The 17101-nt window shown below is 35.9% G+C and overlaps 1 protein-coding gene across 3 annotated transcripts in view; it reads right to left on the reverse strand.

Moving 5' to 3' along the window:
• Positions 1 to 14656, reverse strand: part of ube2e3 (ubiquitin-conjugating enzyme E2E 3 (UBC4/5 homolog, yeast)) — a 46193-nt gene extending 31537 nt beyond the window's left edge. Inside the window, exons 1-3 of one of the 3 annotated variants that reach the window (XM_006636476.3) lie at positions 14548 to 14656; positions 13134 to 13340; positions 11783 to 11833 (exon numbers count right to left, since the gene is read on the reverse strand). In XM_006636476.3, the coding sequence (XP_006636539.1) occupies positions 11783 to 11833; positions 13134 to 13333 (251 nt within the window). In that variant the 5' untranslated portion in view covers positions 13334 to 13340; positions 14548 to 14656. Of the gene's footprint in view, positions 1 to 11782; positions 11834 to 13133; positions 13356 to 14528 lie in introns of all 3 variants that reach the window. The other 2 variants (XM_015359079.2, XM_015359078.2) reach the window with 2 other exon arrangements.
• Positions 14657 to 17101: the final 2445 nt, after the last annotated feature.

Genomic DNA, 17101 nt, shown 5'->3' on the forward strand with positions numbered 1-17101 from the left:
ATTTCTATGGGATTAAAAGAGATGTACAATATTCAAGACCCTGCTTGTTTACAATGTAATATGGCCACTTTCCATCACTGGAATTTTTGATGCCTCGTTCTGAATCTCAGTTGTGCATACCTAGAAATTTTGTCTGTTTTGTGATGTAAATTGGAGGTTTTAAAAATTACGGTGCACATTTTACTTTTATGGTGATTTGAAATGTACTAAAAAAATGCTCATTCTTTTGAACTGAATCTTCTTAGTCTTGAGTAAAGACAATGTCAGGACCTCATTCAAGCATTCAAAATCCTTGAGGGGACTGAGAAAGACAAACCAAAGACCTTCTTCAGAATCAACAGAGAAATACAAACTACAAGACACAGCTGACAACACAGTTTATTTTTCAAGAATGGCAGGATAAAGTCTGTGGATCAATTAGTGGCTAGCAACTCAAAGAGCTAGATAGCCCTAAACACTTCAAATAAGATGGTGTTCTTGTATTCATAGGTAATTTCAGATTGAAAAAATAGAATTGCATTAATATTTTGAAGGAGTATGCTCTTAACCTGTGAAATTCACTGTGTAACATGCCACAGGCACACTGGCACATATTGGCACAGGGACAACCCATAGCATGAGTTGCATACTTGACATTGGCTGCAGATGTGGTAAAATCAATCTTGCTTACTTAATATAATACTTTCAATTCTGACAACAGCACCACTAATATATATATATATTACAGGACACTATTGCACTGCTAAAGCACAGCTTAAAAGTTTGTTTCATGTCTTCCCTTCCACTTTGTTTCTTTTTAATTATAGTACTCAATAACTGTGTGATCATATTTCACTGTGGAAAGGGAATTTGCATTGTACTGTGCTGGCTAGGGCTACTTGGGCTATTATAGCCCTAAGCAGAGGTAATATGACTTATTAAAATGAAACATTTTTTGTTTTCTTTGAAACAATGACATGTATAATATGGGAAGTTTTTTTTTAATTATCTGCTCTCAGTCAAGTATTAAAGAATTAAGGATTACTCGTACATAACATCAGCTTGCACTTTCCATTATCCAAAGTACAAAATAACAAAACGCATGTTACAATTTACAGTGCATAACACCATGTACAATTTCTATCAGTTCTGCACTGACACACTTCTACTGTTTCTATTGATTGTCTGAGTAGAAGAGCGATAATGAGAAGCATGAATAAATATCAAATGAGTTATTAAATGGCGTTTAATAAGAGCATACACAGTATTACAAAATAGCATTTTATTAGCATTTATTCTGACTTATTTTAGAACTGAAGCTACAAATGTCATTATATTTATGGTATAAAAGAACAGACAAATCTACAATCCTTGTTAACAATTGTATATGTACTCTGCAAAGCATGATACCATTCCATGAATGTAATGCTTATCCAGAAAGAAAACATTATCGTAGCTAAATTGGAATCCCCTGAGAACTTTAATTTTCTAGACTAATATCTGAATTTCTACAATCATTAGAAATATTTAAGAATACATTATAAATTAATAATAAGGATTAGTACAAACTATCAACACTCTACAACATGAACACATTTTGCTCTCTTTTGCTACATTTTAACCATACGTCTAGGCAATGTTGCATATATGCCCTTTCACAATGAATGGTTCCAGAATTGTATAACGACTTCCTTTTCATTGAAAACATTATTATGGTTTGCTAAACTATAATGTACATTATTGAAATGTAAGATTTAACAACAGAGATTAGTTCATGCATCTTCTAACGTCACATAACTAAAGACCTAAAACCAGAAAGAAGTTAAACTGATTACTCAATCACAGTAGGCAGTCATAAAATAACATACTGTATATACAAAGTAAGAATAAGAAAAATGCATTGCTTATAACCAACAAATCCCCGATTTTCTAATCTAAAAGATATTAGGAGAGAGCACTCTCATATTACTGAACAAATATGACATACAGTTGGTAAATGCATTATGCTGATCAACATTTATTATCACAAGGAATTGCTGTGAAAGTCTCAGGCTAGCACTGTGTTCAAACTTTGTCAGAAGCACTAGAAGCTACGGTAAACTTCTATGAAGCTGCAGTTGCTGTCTTGTGAGATTCGATCCTATTACTCCCAAAAGGCCTGGAGATGAGCCCACAGGAAAGTTAACAGGTGAGGCTGCAATACTTGATCGATGTATTGTTATACAATCAAGTTGCCATCGATCACGAGAGGTGGAGTTCTGGAGGGAGTAGATGCCCCTGCCCTGGCCATCACACTTGGACCTCCCCCTTCGACTAGTCAGTTGTACTCACTAGTCGGTAACATATAGTTGTGCGCTTCTGCATTTGCTAATGTCCATCAGGGTAGCCTACACATCACTTCAAGTGATAAAAACTAAAAGGGGACTAAAAGTCACTAAAGAGGACTTGGCTGCACAGTAGTGCCATCTGAGGTGTTACTCCAACATTATGATAGAGCAAAGTGGTTGCTCTCTTGTTAAACCTGGCATATTGGTTTCTTTCTTTGTTTTTCTTTCTGACATTCAACATTGAAATAATCTCTTCATCTGGGCCCAGTCAGCTCTCTCACTAATGAGGTGATTTAGTGCTTATTCAATGGTCAAAGTCACTTGAGTGCATTGCTATCCGTGCTGAATGAAAAATTATCAAAATGATGCCAATATCATTTAATCATTATGCCAGATTATGCCAGGATGTTTGTTCCTGAAAGCATAGATACTCTGGTTCTTTGATTTCCAGTTTAAAGTATATATAAGAAATATCATGAGTACCCTGTACTTCATGTACTTGCCCAGAGTTTGAGATTCGGGTTTACAGTTAATAGCTAATTATATAATATTATTCAAAAGTTCTTAAAATTAAATAACACCGTACATTGCATCTAGTTAAACTGTGGCAAGGGCACTACTACCAGCCCACATGAATTGCAAGGTAATGAAGCAAAGTAGTTCTATTTAAAGAAATGAATACCAGGAAGTGGTAAGCAATGTGGTTCACATGTAACATGTTTTCTGCTCTAATCTTCCAAATACTACAAACTTCAATCAGTAGTGTATAGCTGCAAGTGCTGCCTCTGCCTGAGCTTTCACAAAAACCAGGTGCGACGCAGACAGTGAGGTGTCATGTTTACATCTAAGAACTCTGACGGACTGCTTGACTACGTACAGAATGCCTAATGTGCTGCAACAGAAAAAAACAAGTAAAAAATGTTAATAGCTCTGTCAAGAGTATAAGTAGCAGGCTAAACAACAGCTCTTAAGAGTGTCTTGTAAGAGTATTGAACCCCTTCCAATGAAGCCGCATTTTGTGATGGATTAACATTTTTAAAATATTTTAAGTCAAATTGTGAATGCTCAAACCGAACACTTTCTGGGGAAAACTTCAAAGAAAATGCAAAAACTGCAACATTGCAGGGGTCTGCGCAATGAAATAACTACAAAATTGTAATTCCCGAACGCTTTTCAAAGTTACTAACCACTACATTTGGTACATATATTACAAAATCGGAATGAGGTCCTAGCAAAACAGCAACAATAACATTTAATTATTTTATGCCATGAACACATTAATGCAATATTATTGCTAGGAAACGTTTAAGATCTTCACTCAAATATTCACTGTACTTAAATGACAGTGGATCACATGGCCATACCAAAACAAAATACATTCATGTGCACAAAATGGGCCTTCCAATTATTACCATCACATACTGTGAACTGTACTTAAGAGCTATGAAGAAAGCTGCTGTGCTCTGACTTGTTGGAAAAGGAATTGCCAAGATATTTAATTGTGGGTTATGTGCTAAATGGCAAACAAAAAGGAATTCAGACAAGCTTAGCAATATGTTATTGACTTTTTCATAGCATTAAAAACCCATACTTCAAACTGCTTGCTTATACTGTAGCTATCTTATACTAAAGATACATTACAAATTCAGTTTAATGCATGTCTTTTATTTACTACAGGAACAAAAAGTACAGGTCTGCTTTGTTCCACTTATGCCAACACAGACAAACACCGGGAGCTAAATTCACATTCAAAAGCAGTCAGGATAGATTTCACACGTCCTTCATGCATAATTAAATTTCTCAAGCCCTGTCCCACACGAGCAAGCTTTACAGAGAAATCACACTTGAGAGTTTAGAGTTCACTTAATACATTACAATGCTTATCAGACGAAAAATAGGTTAGATTCAGTGGAAAAAAGGTTCCACTTTTGTTTTAAAATAATCTAATCCTAACATTCAATCTCCCATAATATACCTGCTAGAATATATGCTGCTAGAAAAGCATGCTAGTAAGCATGAGTGGAGAATGATTACATTTTCTTTGTTACTCGCCTTCAAATGTGGAAACATCTCTACATGGATGAATAAACACAATTCTGGTAGTCAGGTTCATCCATGTTCATCTCATAATGGACATGGGGTGTTTAGCTTTTTATAAATTTAAATGTGACAAGTCATTTCAACAATATAATTTGGTCTTTCTTTTTTTAAAGAGACTAAATAGAATTGTTTAGAAATTCTGGATTAACAATGACTCACCCTAAAGAATTTTTTTTTTAATTGCCATGATGATACATAAACCATCAAGAGAATGAATGTTTGCATATGGTCTCAATTTCAGTCGCAAACATTTTCATTAGGTCAAGGTTTATTTTCCCTCCTGTTGATTTGTACTCAATTTTAGCAAGCAAAAGCACGAGACAGACAGGATCAGACAGACTTTTTTCTTAACTACAGGTTTGTGGAAAGACCCCTTAGACAATGTTTTGATGGGAGGAAACATCTTTTGCAGAGCTCAAAGAACAGGGCAATAAAATCAGTTAACCAATTTGAAATGGCTTGTTTTGAATCTGGTCTTTCTTTTGTCTGCATATTTCTAAGAGACAAGCAGCTGGCCTGAAGGTCTGAAATCTTTTGTTCTGCGAATGTAGTAGGACAGGACTCTTTTAGTGTCCTTTTCCTTCTTTATAACAAGTACAGAATGGAACCAATTCCTCAGTGTCAGTGATAGAGTAAATACAGTAGGTGAGAACCCAATACGTCAGAAAGCCAAGGGACATATGTAAGCAAATTTCTCCTTAAAGAGGGGCAAGTGCTCATCCATAACTAACACAACTAAACAGAGGCCTAGTTTTTGTTTCCACAATGCTTCATTGAGTATTCTAAATTTCCAGTTTTCAGTATGACAGGGTAGTTCTTCAAGGGCTCAAGAGAAACTATGGAAGGAAAAAACTAATTCATTCTCCTTATTAACTTGGCTCCTGCAGGTAATCCCCATTTAAAATAATGCATGAAAGAGTAGAAGATTAGGGGAGAGGAAAATAAGATGTTTTGTATTCTTGAGCAAACAGTCACAGTTGTGAAACGTCACAGATTCAAACATGAGAGTCAATCAGAGTAGCGTCTAAGCGTACCAATATAAGTATACTCTGTGATACCTACATTCATTTGTTTTAAAAATAAATGTAGTACTTTAATACATTGTATACTGAAACATCTTCGATAACTGAAAGCTGTCGAGCAAATGAAAGTCACAAGAATAAATTTTAAAAAACACACTATGTTGAGAACTACAAACACCATACAGCAACCTTACAATCTAAAACTAATTTAAGGCTAATACATTAAACTACTATCTTTCCTAAGCAATAGGAGCACTTGGTTCAATGTGAAAGAGTCCCAAATGAAGACGGCAATTCAGACAACTTAGTGTTGCAGCTCAGTGTTGAACAAAGCAGACCATAAATCTCAATACAAAGTAGGCTTATATCTTACTCAAGCTTCTTGCTGTACAGAATTATGTATGCATCTAAGATTTGGTTTATCTGCAAAACTGAATCGTATGACATTCTGCACAGCGCTTGACAAGTTATAGATACCGTACAACTATACAAAAAGTATACAAAACATTATTTTCATCGTGTAGTTGCACTGGGCACTTACTGCAACATATGCAGTCGTAAAAGATATCACTTGAGCAAAATGTAATTGTGGTATAGTTATCAAAGAAAGAGGCCAAACTGCCAATCCATGACAGAGCTCAAATCTGTTATCAGCCTTGACTGATGGGCTCAGTGGAGAACAGACATCCTTCTACAGGAATGTGCATATGGAGAAAAAGATTATGGGGACAGACAAGGGTAACTGAAATCTTGTGAAAAAGCAACCACAGAGATAATAAGTTATTTTAAATTTAAAACCAGTGGATATTCCTGCTATAGACACAGGGCAAATTATCTGCTCCTATTTTTAAAAGAAGTATTCATTTACTATTTGCCTATTTTAGTTTCACACAGTGAATTTAGAAGAATTCCCCAAATCCCTAAAAAGCACAAACAGTTGGTGCTTTGGTGGTAGCTTTCAAAAACTGATTTTAGCCCAAGCATTTTAGGAATGCTTAGTAATAATCAATTGTTTAGGGATACTTGCACAATACAGGAAACTGCTCCTTCTTGTTTTTCTACTGCCCCAAGGCTTAGGTAAATTACAACTGACGCTACTTGGTTCATTATCAAGTGCATCTTTAGGTTAACCATACGAATCTTCTAAAGAATCAATCAAATGGAATGAAAGTTGAGACTACAGTAAAAAAAAAAGTTAGTCACTAAAAAAAATGCAGTGCAGCCTCAAGTAGTTATCAAACAAGGAGTCACCATATCTAATGTAATTACTACACACAGGGCATTTCAACATAGACTTCAAATTAAAACTAGCCTGTTTTATGAAGATAAAAATGCCATTAGCCTACAACAAAGTAATAATATATTAACATTAATACCAGCTAAACAGACTTCATAGTTTCATTAGTCAAATCTACATTCAACAGTACAAAAAAAAAAAGAATATACAATAAATCATAAATCATGAATTGGCATACAAATTTCTCATTTTTTAGTCTCCTGTACTGGATACTATTAACTACTAATAAGCACCAGATTCCACAATTTATCCCTTAAGTAATAATAATGTTAGAGTTGTCTCAAAACAGTAAATTCCCCAAACACTTTGATGATGAATCAAACCGAAAGGATCTTCACTGTAAATAGGATTAATTAAGTGCCTACATAAGTAAGAACTGCACAATTTGTAAGAGACAAGTTCTAGAATGGCTTAGTTTGGAACATGAACCATTTACTACAATGTGTATTAAACTGGCTTTAAAAGTCATATAGCCTGCTAAAACAATGAATTACCCCAGTAATTTTATAAACGGTCCATGGACACCACCAATAGTCTTCAATAAAGTAACACAGTTTAGCAAACTCAAAACAAAAATGTTTACTATTTTTTTCACCTGATTGCAGATCAATAACTTCCTGGCACCCATTCTATTCACACTGAAACATTTCACAGATCCTCACAGCAGTGCAAATGTCTGCTAGATGTTTTGTGACACAATATACCCTGCCATGAATTTGACAGCTGGATTGAAGCCAGCACTAGATAAAGACCAGGACTGTCACTTGTATAATAAATGGCTATTTGGCTGCCAAAACGGAAAAGAGAACCTTAGACATTAAGGAGGAACAGTGTTTTCTTAGAATGGTGCTATAACACTCTGCTTTCACTTTAAAAAAAGAATAGTAAAGTAATACCTCTTTACTCACCTTGCGCCATCTGGTTATTGCCTAATCTGACAAAAATAGACGTTTACGCCTAAGACGCCTGTAGGTGACTCAAACTATTATTGGCAATATGATTAGCTTTTGTGATTCATAACCACACAAATCACACCTTAACGACAAATTTAAGTTGGAAGCTCTGTTATAAACCTATACCATCTATACACTTTAAAAAATACACAGCCCATTCCGAGTAATGTATATCCTTTTACAACTTCAAACTTCAGCTACTCATATTAAATATTTCTGTCTCTGCAAACAGCATTTTTGGTATTACCTTCACAATTCTTTTATACATATAACAAAGACAATAAAATGTAATGGTCTGTTAATAGTGTCTAATGCCAGTCTTCTTTTGTTCTGTGCTACTCTCCAATCTGAAATACTATATAGCATGAATTCAGATTAGCACGGACATTGATAAAATCCAAAATCTAAAAATATCAGAGAGTAAAGATATTTCAAAATCCATAAAACATTTAACTCTTCTTTCCTTTTGAATGTCACTTTTCATAAAATCACTGTTTAGTAGTAAAGAATACACCTAAGCATCAAAAAGACATGACAGTGAAATGTATCTTGTGCTCCTGTTCAAATGCAGGAACTGAAGAATGTGACAATGTGTAACAGATACTGACAGATTTACATCGTTTAAAACAGATAGATAGAATTTGCATTTAAACCTTCTGGATATTTAAACCATTGACAAAAAATGAATCTTCAGCATTCTCTAAAAATGTATAACCTTTCTCACAATCCCATATTCTTTTGTTAAAATACCATTTCCATAATGCTATTTTTAACAGCCTATAATAACTGACATAAAATCACAATTTTTTTCTTCAAAATTCAATGGCATAATATAAGAACAAAATCTGATAATGATGCATAATGAAGTGATTCACTTTTTTATGGTAGGAGAATTCCACTGCCATTAGGCATGCTCTCAATGAAAATACCAGTACTATGAACAGTGTATCTTGAAAGTAAAGTGCTACAGATCTGTAATAATCCAATTCAGTTCTAAACAGGATAACAATGCCCTGATTTGTGAAGAATCCATTGCAAACACTGTAGATCTTGTTAAAGTGAGCTCTGCATGTTTGATTTCTGTTTCTTTTGTTTGCTTGAATTTCTTTTTCTGTATTATTTTACACAGACACACGATCGTCCTTTGATCATGAAGAGATATTCATTTGAAAGCCAACAGATTTCTGCAACCATACCTATATGATTAATGCAGATCAGTCAAATATACCATTTTCTTTTAGCCAACATTGTGTTCTGTACACTTAATAGTGTTACTAGCAGGAGCGAACAAACCTTTTTAAAGGATTTAGTGGCTAATTACAACAATTCAAAAGAGAACACCAAACATATGCACCTAAATTGAAAACATATCCCACTTCCTCTTCGTGTTTTCCGGCTTCTTAAATACCTTGTCAAATATTCTGTTTGCACAATGTAATTCTTGCAATAACACAATATATAAGATGTCATAAAACCAGTGTGTACCAAAGCTATTTAAGACAATACTAAAGATTTTTATACCTTGAAGAAAAATGTTGCTTTTATCTTTCATACAGCGTATTCCAGCTAAACAGCCTTATCAATGTTCAGGTCATTCTGTTGTAGAGGAGTCAAAATTAAGATGAAATTTCACGGTTATTCAAACAGATATTGTAGTACTTCCCTTACTTGCCAGTTACAGTTCCATACTGAAAATTTGAACGAAAAAGATAATATTTCAGCTGTGGAGCCTTCATCAGGTGTCGTGTTATAGCAGTGCCTCAATTTAAATGCACATATAATGATTAGGGCTTTTTTATAAGGCCTTCTGGTAGTAACATCGGAAGGTTTGTATTTAATTGTAAAAATATGCAAAGAGAGTTCCTCAGGAAGAAAAACAAATAATCTGCATTTTGTAAACAATAACTTTGAGCCTTAATACAGCACCTCAGGAACTCATTGATGAAAGCAGCATTAGTCAACAATGCAATGAGACTTATAGATTTGCAAGTCTTTTACTCTAGGCAACTGTGTGCAGTAAAGTATGCTATCAGATCAAAACAGTTTTATCTTCCAACAAACATTTCACAGCCTTAAGGGAAAGAATTCACTAACAATCTTACAATGCTGATGTGGCTAAAATACTTATAATTTTTAATCAATCATAACAAACAAGACATTGTTCTAAAATCTCATAATTATTTATAAAGAATATCCATTGGAACACAGACCTAACCATTACAAGCATGTATTACATGGAGACTCAATTAATTACTGAAACTAAGCAGCTAATATAAATTTTTGACACAGGAATTTATTTAATTATTCAGTTTCAAAGCTAGGTTTTACAACAGCTTCTCAATACCACCTCTGCTACTGTATATACATACTTCAACCTGACACTGCAACAAAACACTAAATGAGCTGCAGAGAATAACATACATACCACTTTAATTTTAAAAACATTTAAATCATTTTCTCTTACAAAGAGAAAATAAGCACCATACTTTCAATAGTTTACAGGAACCTATGAAACTTGCATTAAAATCCCTACTTCATTTAACATATTTTAATCCTGAGAAATAATACTTAGGATGATTTAGGAACCAGAGAAATTAATGTTCACTATTCTAACTTCAGAACATTTTTAGGAACAAGTTACACTGGCATACAGCATAAAGCAAATAGAATTGCAGTCTAATTGCAGTTACTTGTATGATATCAGTACTAAAAATAACATTTGTAAACCATCTGATGAGCTTTGAATTCAACATATATTTTGCTAACTGTGCAGGCAATTCCCAATTCCCTGAGTTTTGGGACAGGGGCATTGAACTAAAAACCTAGTTTGCTTTGTGTAGATCGGGGATGGTACGTTTATTTAAAAGTAAACAATTATTGATAAAGAGCACAATCAAGTACTAGAAATACAAACATCCATAAAGTACCAACTATTCAAACTAAATGTCACAAAGATTTAAAAAGAAATCCCAACTGACAATTAAAAATGCCCTTTGATGGTCAAAATAATTAATGTACTTTTCATTAGTATGTCAATTGATAGCCTAAGCACTTATATTATTTCTGAGAATTTACTCAGATCAAAGTACTTAAGATTTTAAATAAAACTTGAAGTAAAACTCCAAGGCCTATTACTTTATCATACTGTAGATCTCATCATAAATCCCCTTAAATTAGGAAATGAAATACCTTAGCTGAAGGTAAAAAAAACTTTGAAAACATCTGAATGTCTTGATTGAGTTCTTTAGAGAACTGTAATACTGTTACTTAAATACCTAATGTAGATATATACTCATAAGCTTTATAACAGTGAATTACAGAAATTCAACCTCATAAAATCCTAAAAGACAGCACAACTTCATAAAAAATAAAACAGTTCCAAACAACACTTCCTTTGCAAATAATCTATGAAAGTACAGAATTATTTTTCTTCTGCTTTTTGTCAGTTGAAGAGAATGCAATGTAGGTATAAAATAAGATGACATTCAATAAAAGTATGCAATACCCAATATTCGTGCTAGCCAATGTGTCAAAGAAACAATATTGATAGCTGTTGAAACTTGGATATACTACTAACCTATCATAAATCTTATAACACACTCTGCAGAGAGTAAAGAATCTCTGCAGAGACAGATCCGCATTCAATATTAAATACAAAAACTTCTGTATATTCAGTTATAACCACAGAAGAGAAACACAAACTCCCCCCAAACTGACACCAATCAGTTTTTGAAAGCAAATATTCATTTATAAAAATCTGATGCAGCAATATACTGTAGTCAGCAACACAGAAACCCTGATCTACCCTTTACCAAATGCAGGTAGATTTAATACACATAACCCAAGGTATACATTCAAATGCAGTATTTACTGTACTACTGAAAATGCAAAATAAAAAAAAAATTCTAAAACATAAGAATCTCATTTTCCTGGAATGCCAGCCTTGTAACAAAACTCAGAAAATATCTACTGGCATCTCATAAACTGCTTAATATATCAAAACCTCTAAAAACATCAAATGGCAACTACCAGTTTTTGATTTTAATAAACATTTGTCAGTCAAATTAGCCCCCAAAGAAAACAAACGCAAACTACTCTACATACCTGCAGTTAGGCGGAGGATCCAGAGTAATTTCAGCTAGCTCCTTCTGAATTCTGTGAGAAAATGAGAAAAGACTCTGAGAATTTAAAGTAGTCGGGGAATTACACTGCCCTCTACCACCACGCAGTTAAATGCAAGACTGGCTTTCCCTTCAGTAAAGCTAACATGGCTGCTTCCTCTTTGTTCTCAGAGGCATAACCCGAATCCCATAACAGGAAAACTTTGCAGCATTTATTTCTCGCCTTCTCTTCACCTTATAATGCCACTCTTCACACCACCATACAGGTTTCTTTTATAGGCATCTGACAAGACCGCAATCTTCAGGTTCCAGCCACTTCCTGCACAAAAGATTTTCTTTTAAAGCTTATATGCAAATGAGACAGAAAGGGAGGGGGGTTGCTCAGGCATATTTGACAAGGGCTTTAAACCAATGCTTTAATACTGTTACTAACTTAAGAGCATGCAGGTAAAATGAAAATATTCCACTTTTTTTCATTTTAATGTTTTTCTATGCTCTATTCCCCACATTTTGTAAACTTCATTTAAAATATTTTTTTTCTTGATTTAAAGTATGACTCCAAGTGTTCTTAATCTAAAGCCGTGATTTTCTTGCTGCAGCAGCTGTCCGATCTTCCTCCACTGCATGCTATTTGTCCCTGCCTGTGCTTTTATTGTAAACAGCAGCCTAATGTCACCCAAAATCAAAGGTGATCATATCGCGTCACTCGTCTATTCAATGAGGTCTTACAGTTCTACCTCCTTTTGACTTAGAGGCACACAAAAGTAACAATAGGAAAGTTGTTAAAAACACATATGGAAATGAAAACCCAAGACTTCAAAGTCACACCAACAGCATAGAAATGTCAAACTCATTTGCCGACACACCTGTTTAGTCCAATAAGCAGTGCATCCTTTTACCTTAATACAGAACTTGATCCTTCCAACCATAAATTATTAGCGAAAGAAAAAAAGAATGATTCAATATATATCTGATGTATGAACATAGTAAAAAAGTGACTCCTTTTACTCATGATTAAGCAGTAAGAACTGACTGGAGATGTTAAGAAGTTGGGTTTATGAAGCCTTCAGTGAGTTACAAACTCAAAACCTACCCTTAAATAAAGAAACCATCAACTAGAAAATCATCTTTCATAAAGCAATTTGTCTAAAAGAATGCGTTAAGACATTGTTTAAAAACTTAAAAACATTATATGTCTAGAACATCATTTATATTAAATTAGACCTAATGATGGACCGTAAGGGTGGCCTCTCTTACAAATATGTGAGAAAACATTAACCTTCAGGAAACCGCAAACACGCCGATTTACAAAAAAAAAACGAAACAAATGTTACCTTTTAGCACTGGTGGACAGTTTAGCTGTTGTTTTACTGGATAATTTGGTATTTTTCTTTTGCTGCTGAGTTGCTGTGGGCTGTTTTCTCTCTTCTTGCTCCTCAGGTTCTGGTACCGGCGGATCCCTCTGATCCGCATCAGAACTGCCACTGCTGGTGCTCGGACTTTCGTCGTCTGAACGTTGTCTGTCACTAGACATTTTCCCCCTTGAACAACAAGAACTTCTGAACTTTGACTGGAGTTGCTACACCACCCTCCCTCCCCACCTCGTACTTCACTAACAGCACATAAGTGCTTAATCTGTGTTTTCTGCACCGTTTCTCTTTTGGATATGTTTATAAACAGCGCTACTTGCCTATTGATTTCCTGAATGCACTACTTGCATTACTGATTGCTGATAAACTTTTCAAATACACACAAATGCCATTGCAAGCTTTGAAAGGTAGGTTATTTCCAAGCGTACTGATCATTACCAGCCCCAAATTAATAATGTTTATTGTTAGGCAACTGTTGGGATTGTAACTCGTGCAACCTATATGTAGCTGTGCAGCTGTAATCATCTAGAAACTTATCCATTAACTATTGTAGGACGTGTGTTTTTAGTAAGAATGAACAGAACTCTATACACGAATTCGTGCGGGACCCGCAAGAACTGTGCATTATTGTGTAGAATTCTGAGGTATGCACGTTATTTTAGTACTGTGTTTTCCTTCTGAAGGGCAGGCGATGCACGCGTTTCCAAGCGTTGATCAGAAACGGTAAATAAACATCTATTTCAATATTTAAAATGATTATGTGCCGCAAAAATTAACAGTCAATAAACAGCTTGTAAATATTTACACTACCCACCGTGCATTTGCATCGTTGACAGTAATGAAGTATTTTACATGCTTTACAGAGACATAGCTAATTCTCTTTCCATATTGCTATTGTTTAGTGCGAGTGGACTTTTTTCTTTGCCTCTAAAAGCATTGAGGCTGGAATGTTTTGAGAAAATGACACGGAAAAACACGGCTATTTACATCGCCAGCAGCACACAGAAATTGGTCGGATTCGAGAGCTGCAAGGAAAGCATAATTGCACCTTTTCACAGCGAGGGGGGCTAAATAAAACCTTTTTATGTTTCGCTCACTTTAAGGAAGGAGCGTCATTTTACCGACGAATAAGAAAATATAACTAATTTGCCGCGGACTGGGAGCAAAGTAAAATTTGCGGACCCGAGCTTTAAATCCTTTGTAGAACGAAGAGGTTTGTTATGGTAGGAGGCACTCCAGTATCAGCATGGTGTACCAACTGATGCGTGAAGTCAGTTTCTAGCTCCCTCTCTAGCGACAGCTGCTAAAAATACTAAGAAAGGACGATAATTCTCCCCCTACCCCGGACTCTTCCTATACCTGAAAGCTTCTTCTTTACCTTTAGCGCGATCCTGTCCTGATCTGGGGCGGTTACGAGTGGTAAAAATCCTGTGGAAATGGAGCCGGGAAGACGACAGGCTCCGGCCGAGCTGTGAACATTGGAGAATCGGAAGGAGAAGAGGGGTTGTAATTCCAGCTTGATTTCAGCAGGTGGCGCTGCACGGCGCACGAGTCTCGGGACTCGGAGCAAAGCTGTGAGGCGGAGGGAGGACGGCTCTTCTGGATCACTCCCTCCGCAGGATAATGTGCCAAAACAGCCGACTCAGCGATTATGGTTCTGGCTGCCACTGCTGCGAGTTCATTCTGAATTGAGAATCCTGCGCGCACTTAGGATTTATTAAAAACAGAGGGCATCTACAGGAATTCATAAGTGCCAAGGACAATGTTTTTTTGTTGTTTTGTTATGCAATAAATTAAAGGACCGGGAAAGGACAAGTGTCTGCTCTCATTTAGCTGTGTTCCAAACTTTTCAGAGTGTAAATTCTATGTGGAATCTTAAGTAAAGTTCTGTACTTTCCAACATCAGGGTGCAAGTTCACCAGTTACCTCAGTGACTTATAACTGCCCAGTCAGTTAAGGGTAATTACTACGAAGAAACTTGAAAACATCTGGACAATCGTGTAAGAAGAAACCTTGGTAAGCATGGCAAATCAGGTCGTAATGCGTTCTTGGAGAAAATAACTGGATATGTCATGGTTCTAAATAATTTACATTTTAACGTTTCGAATAAACCATGAGACTGTGGCTGGTTCGTCTTTTATGTTTTCAAGACCGATAAACATTTTAGCAAAATTGCGACTCTTAAAATGCAAGCAACATTAAAAACGATTTGAATCAACAGTGTCCATAGTTTGGACTCGAGTGCGGCGTCTAAAAGGGCAATCATTCTTTTTTTTTCAACGAATACGACGCTAAAATATTTGCTTCATGCACAATAAGCCAGGAAGAAACGAATCACAGCAATTATAAATCTGGAAAATAGACATGCGATGAAGTGCCTTCTCTGTGCAAAAAGCAATCACCTGGAATGATTTGCAAACATTTTGTTAACCATGGGAATTTACGCACTCCGAACGTTAAGCGATACAGAAACCACCTGTGCTTGAGAGAGAAGCATTATCTAGCCATGAAATGAATGATACTTGTTCTGAATACTGTAAACACCAGGTTGTTTTTAAAGAAGTTGCTTTAGTTAAGGTTTTTCATTATCATCATCAAAATGTGTCATTTAAAACTCACAACATTAGAAAAATGTTTACGTTCATTTCTTGATTTTGTTTCACTGAATAAGACAGATTACAAGAAAAATAATTACATTAGAAAACGCGTGTGAAACGTTTTAAATTGATCTTCCATAGCTGGCTTTCACGCTAACTTGAACTTTGCCCGTGCTCCAAGCTTTCCAGGAATGATGACATCACGATCAAGGATATGTTAAAGATAGTTTTGGCGTTTGTTGTCAAGAACAAATGTGCGTCTTTCTACAGTTATCCTCGGGAATCCTCTTGCTTGATTTACATAACAATGACAAATATAACAAATGTTGTCATCAGTTGCTCTAATAACAGTCATTTGCTTTTAATAAGAACTGTACTTATGTGAGTTTTTATGTGTTAAAGTTGCATAGTTTAAAATTTTATTCCAGATAAGTTATTTGTTTCACCATTTACCTCATATTTGGAGAAGCTTACAGAAATAATTTGTCGTTTCCTACACAAGAATGCCGTTTTTCCTTTTGAAAGGAAAACAGTGTGGTTCTCAAACTGATGAAGAAAGGGCCCAGGCCAATTCTTAAATTAAAAAAAATAAATTCCAGAAAACAGATGAAAAGGCTTGTAATAATGTTTAATGTTGCTTTATTAGCCCTATACAATTTCTTGCATTAGGAATTCATCTTTTCGCATACCCCAACTTGCTCTGCATAAACAACAGACACACAGACAGGGCGAGAAGCTTGGGGTCAGAGCACAGGGTCAGCCATTGTACAGCGCCCCTGGAGCAGCTGGGGTTAAGGGCCTTGCTCAGGGGCCCAACAGAGTAGGATTCCTCTGCCGGCTGCGGGATTTGAACAGGCAAACTTCCAGTCACAGGCACAGATCCTTAGCCACAGAGCCACTGTTCCATCCCACAGCCACTGCTCCACCCCACAGGTGTAAGTGTATTTAGTCTGTTTTGTGGGTCTGTTAGAATATTTTCTGGAATTTTCTAAATCTGCTCTAACTGATTTAACTGGTCTTAATGTAACTAATGCGTTCTTTCAGGACCCTATGCAGACAACACAATCCAGGGAGGAGTGAGGAAAAACCGGGAAAGTATGCAAGGGGGCTGGAAGGAAAACAGGGGGCGTGTCCATGGTGCACTGGTGTTCTGGGGGGGTAAGTCCAAGGCAAAAAGTCCAAGGAGTGTCCATAGGGAAATCCTTGATGAGGCAAATATCCAGAGCCGGGTGGTCCATTCAAAACGAAGACAAATGGAGTTAAAAACCGGAGCTGGATCCGGCGGAGGGTCGGGGGGAAAAAGGGGGAACGGGACCTGGCACTCCAGGTCCCGGA

Source organism: Lepisosteus oculatus, chromosome 12 (genome assembly GCF_040954835.1).
Source record: "Lepisosteus oculatus isolate fLepOcu1 chromosome 12, fLepOcu1.hap2, whole genome shotgun sequence".
NCBI classification, from domain to species: domain Eukaryota; kingdom Metazoa; phylum Chordata; class Actinopteri; order Semionotiformes; family Lepisosteidae; genus Lepisosteus; species Lepisosteus oculatus.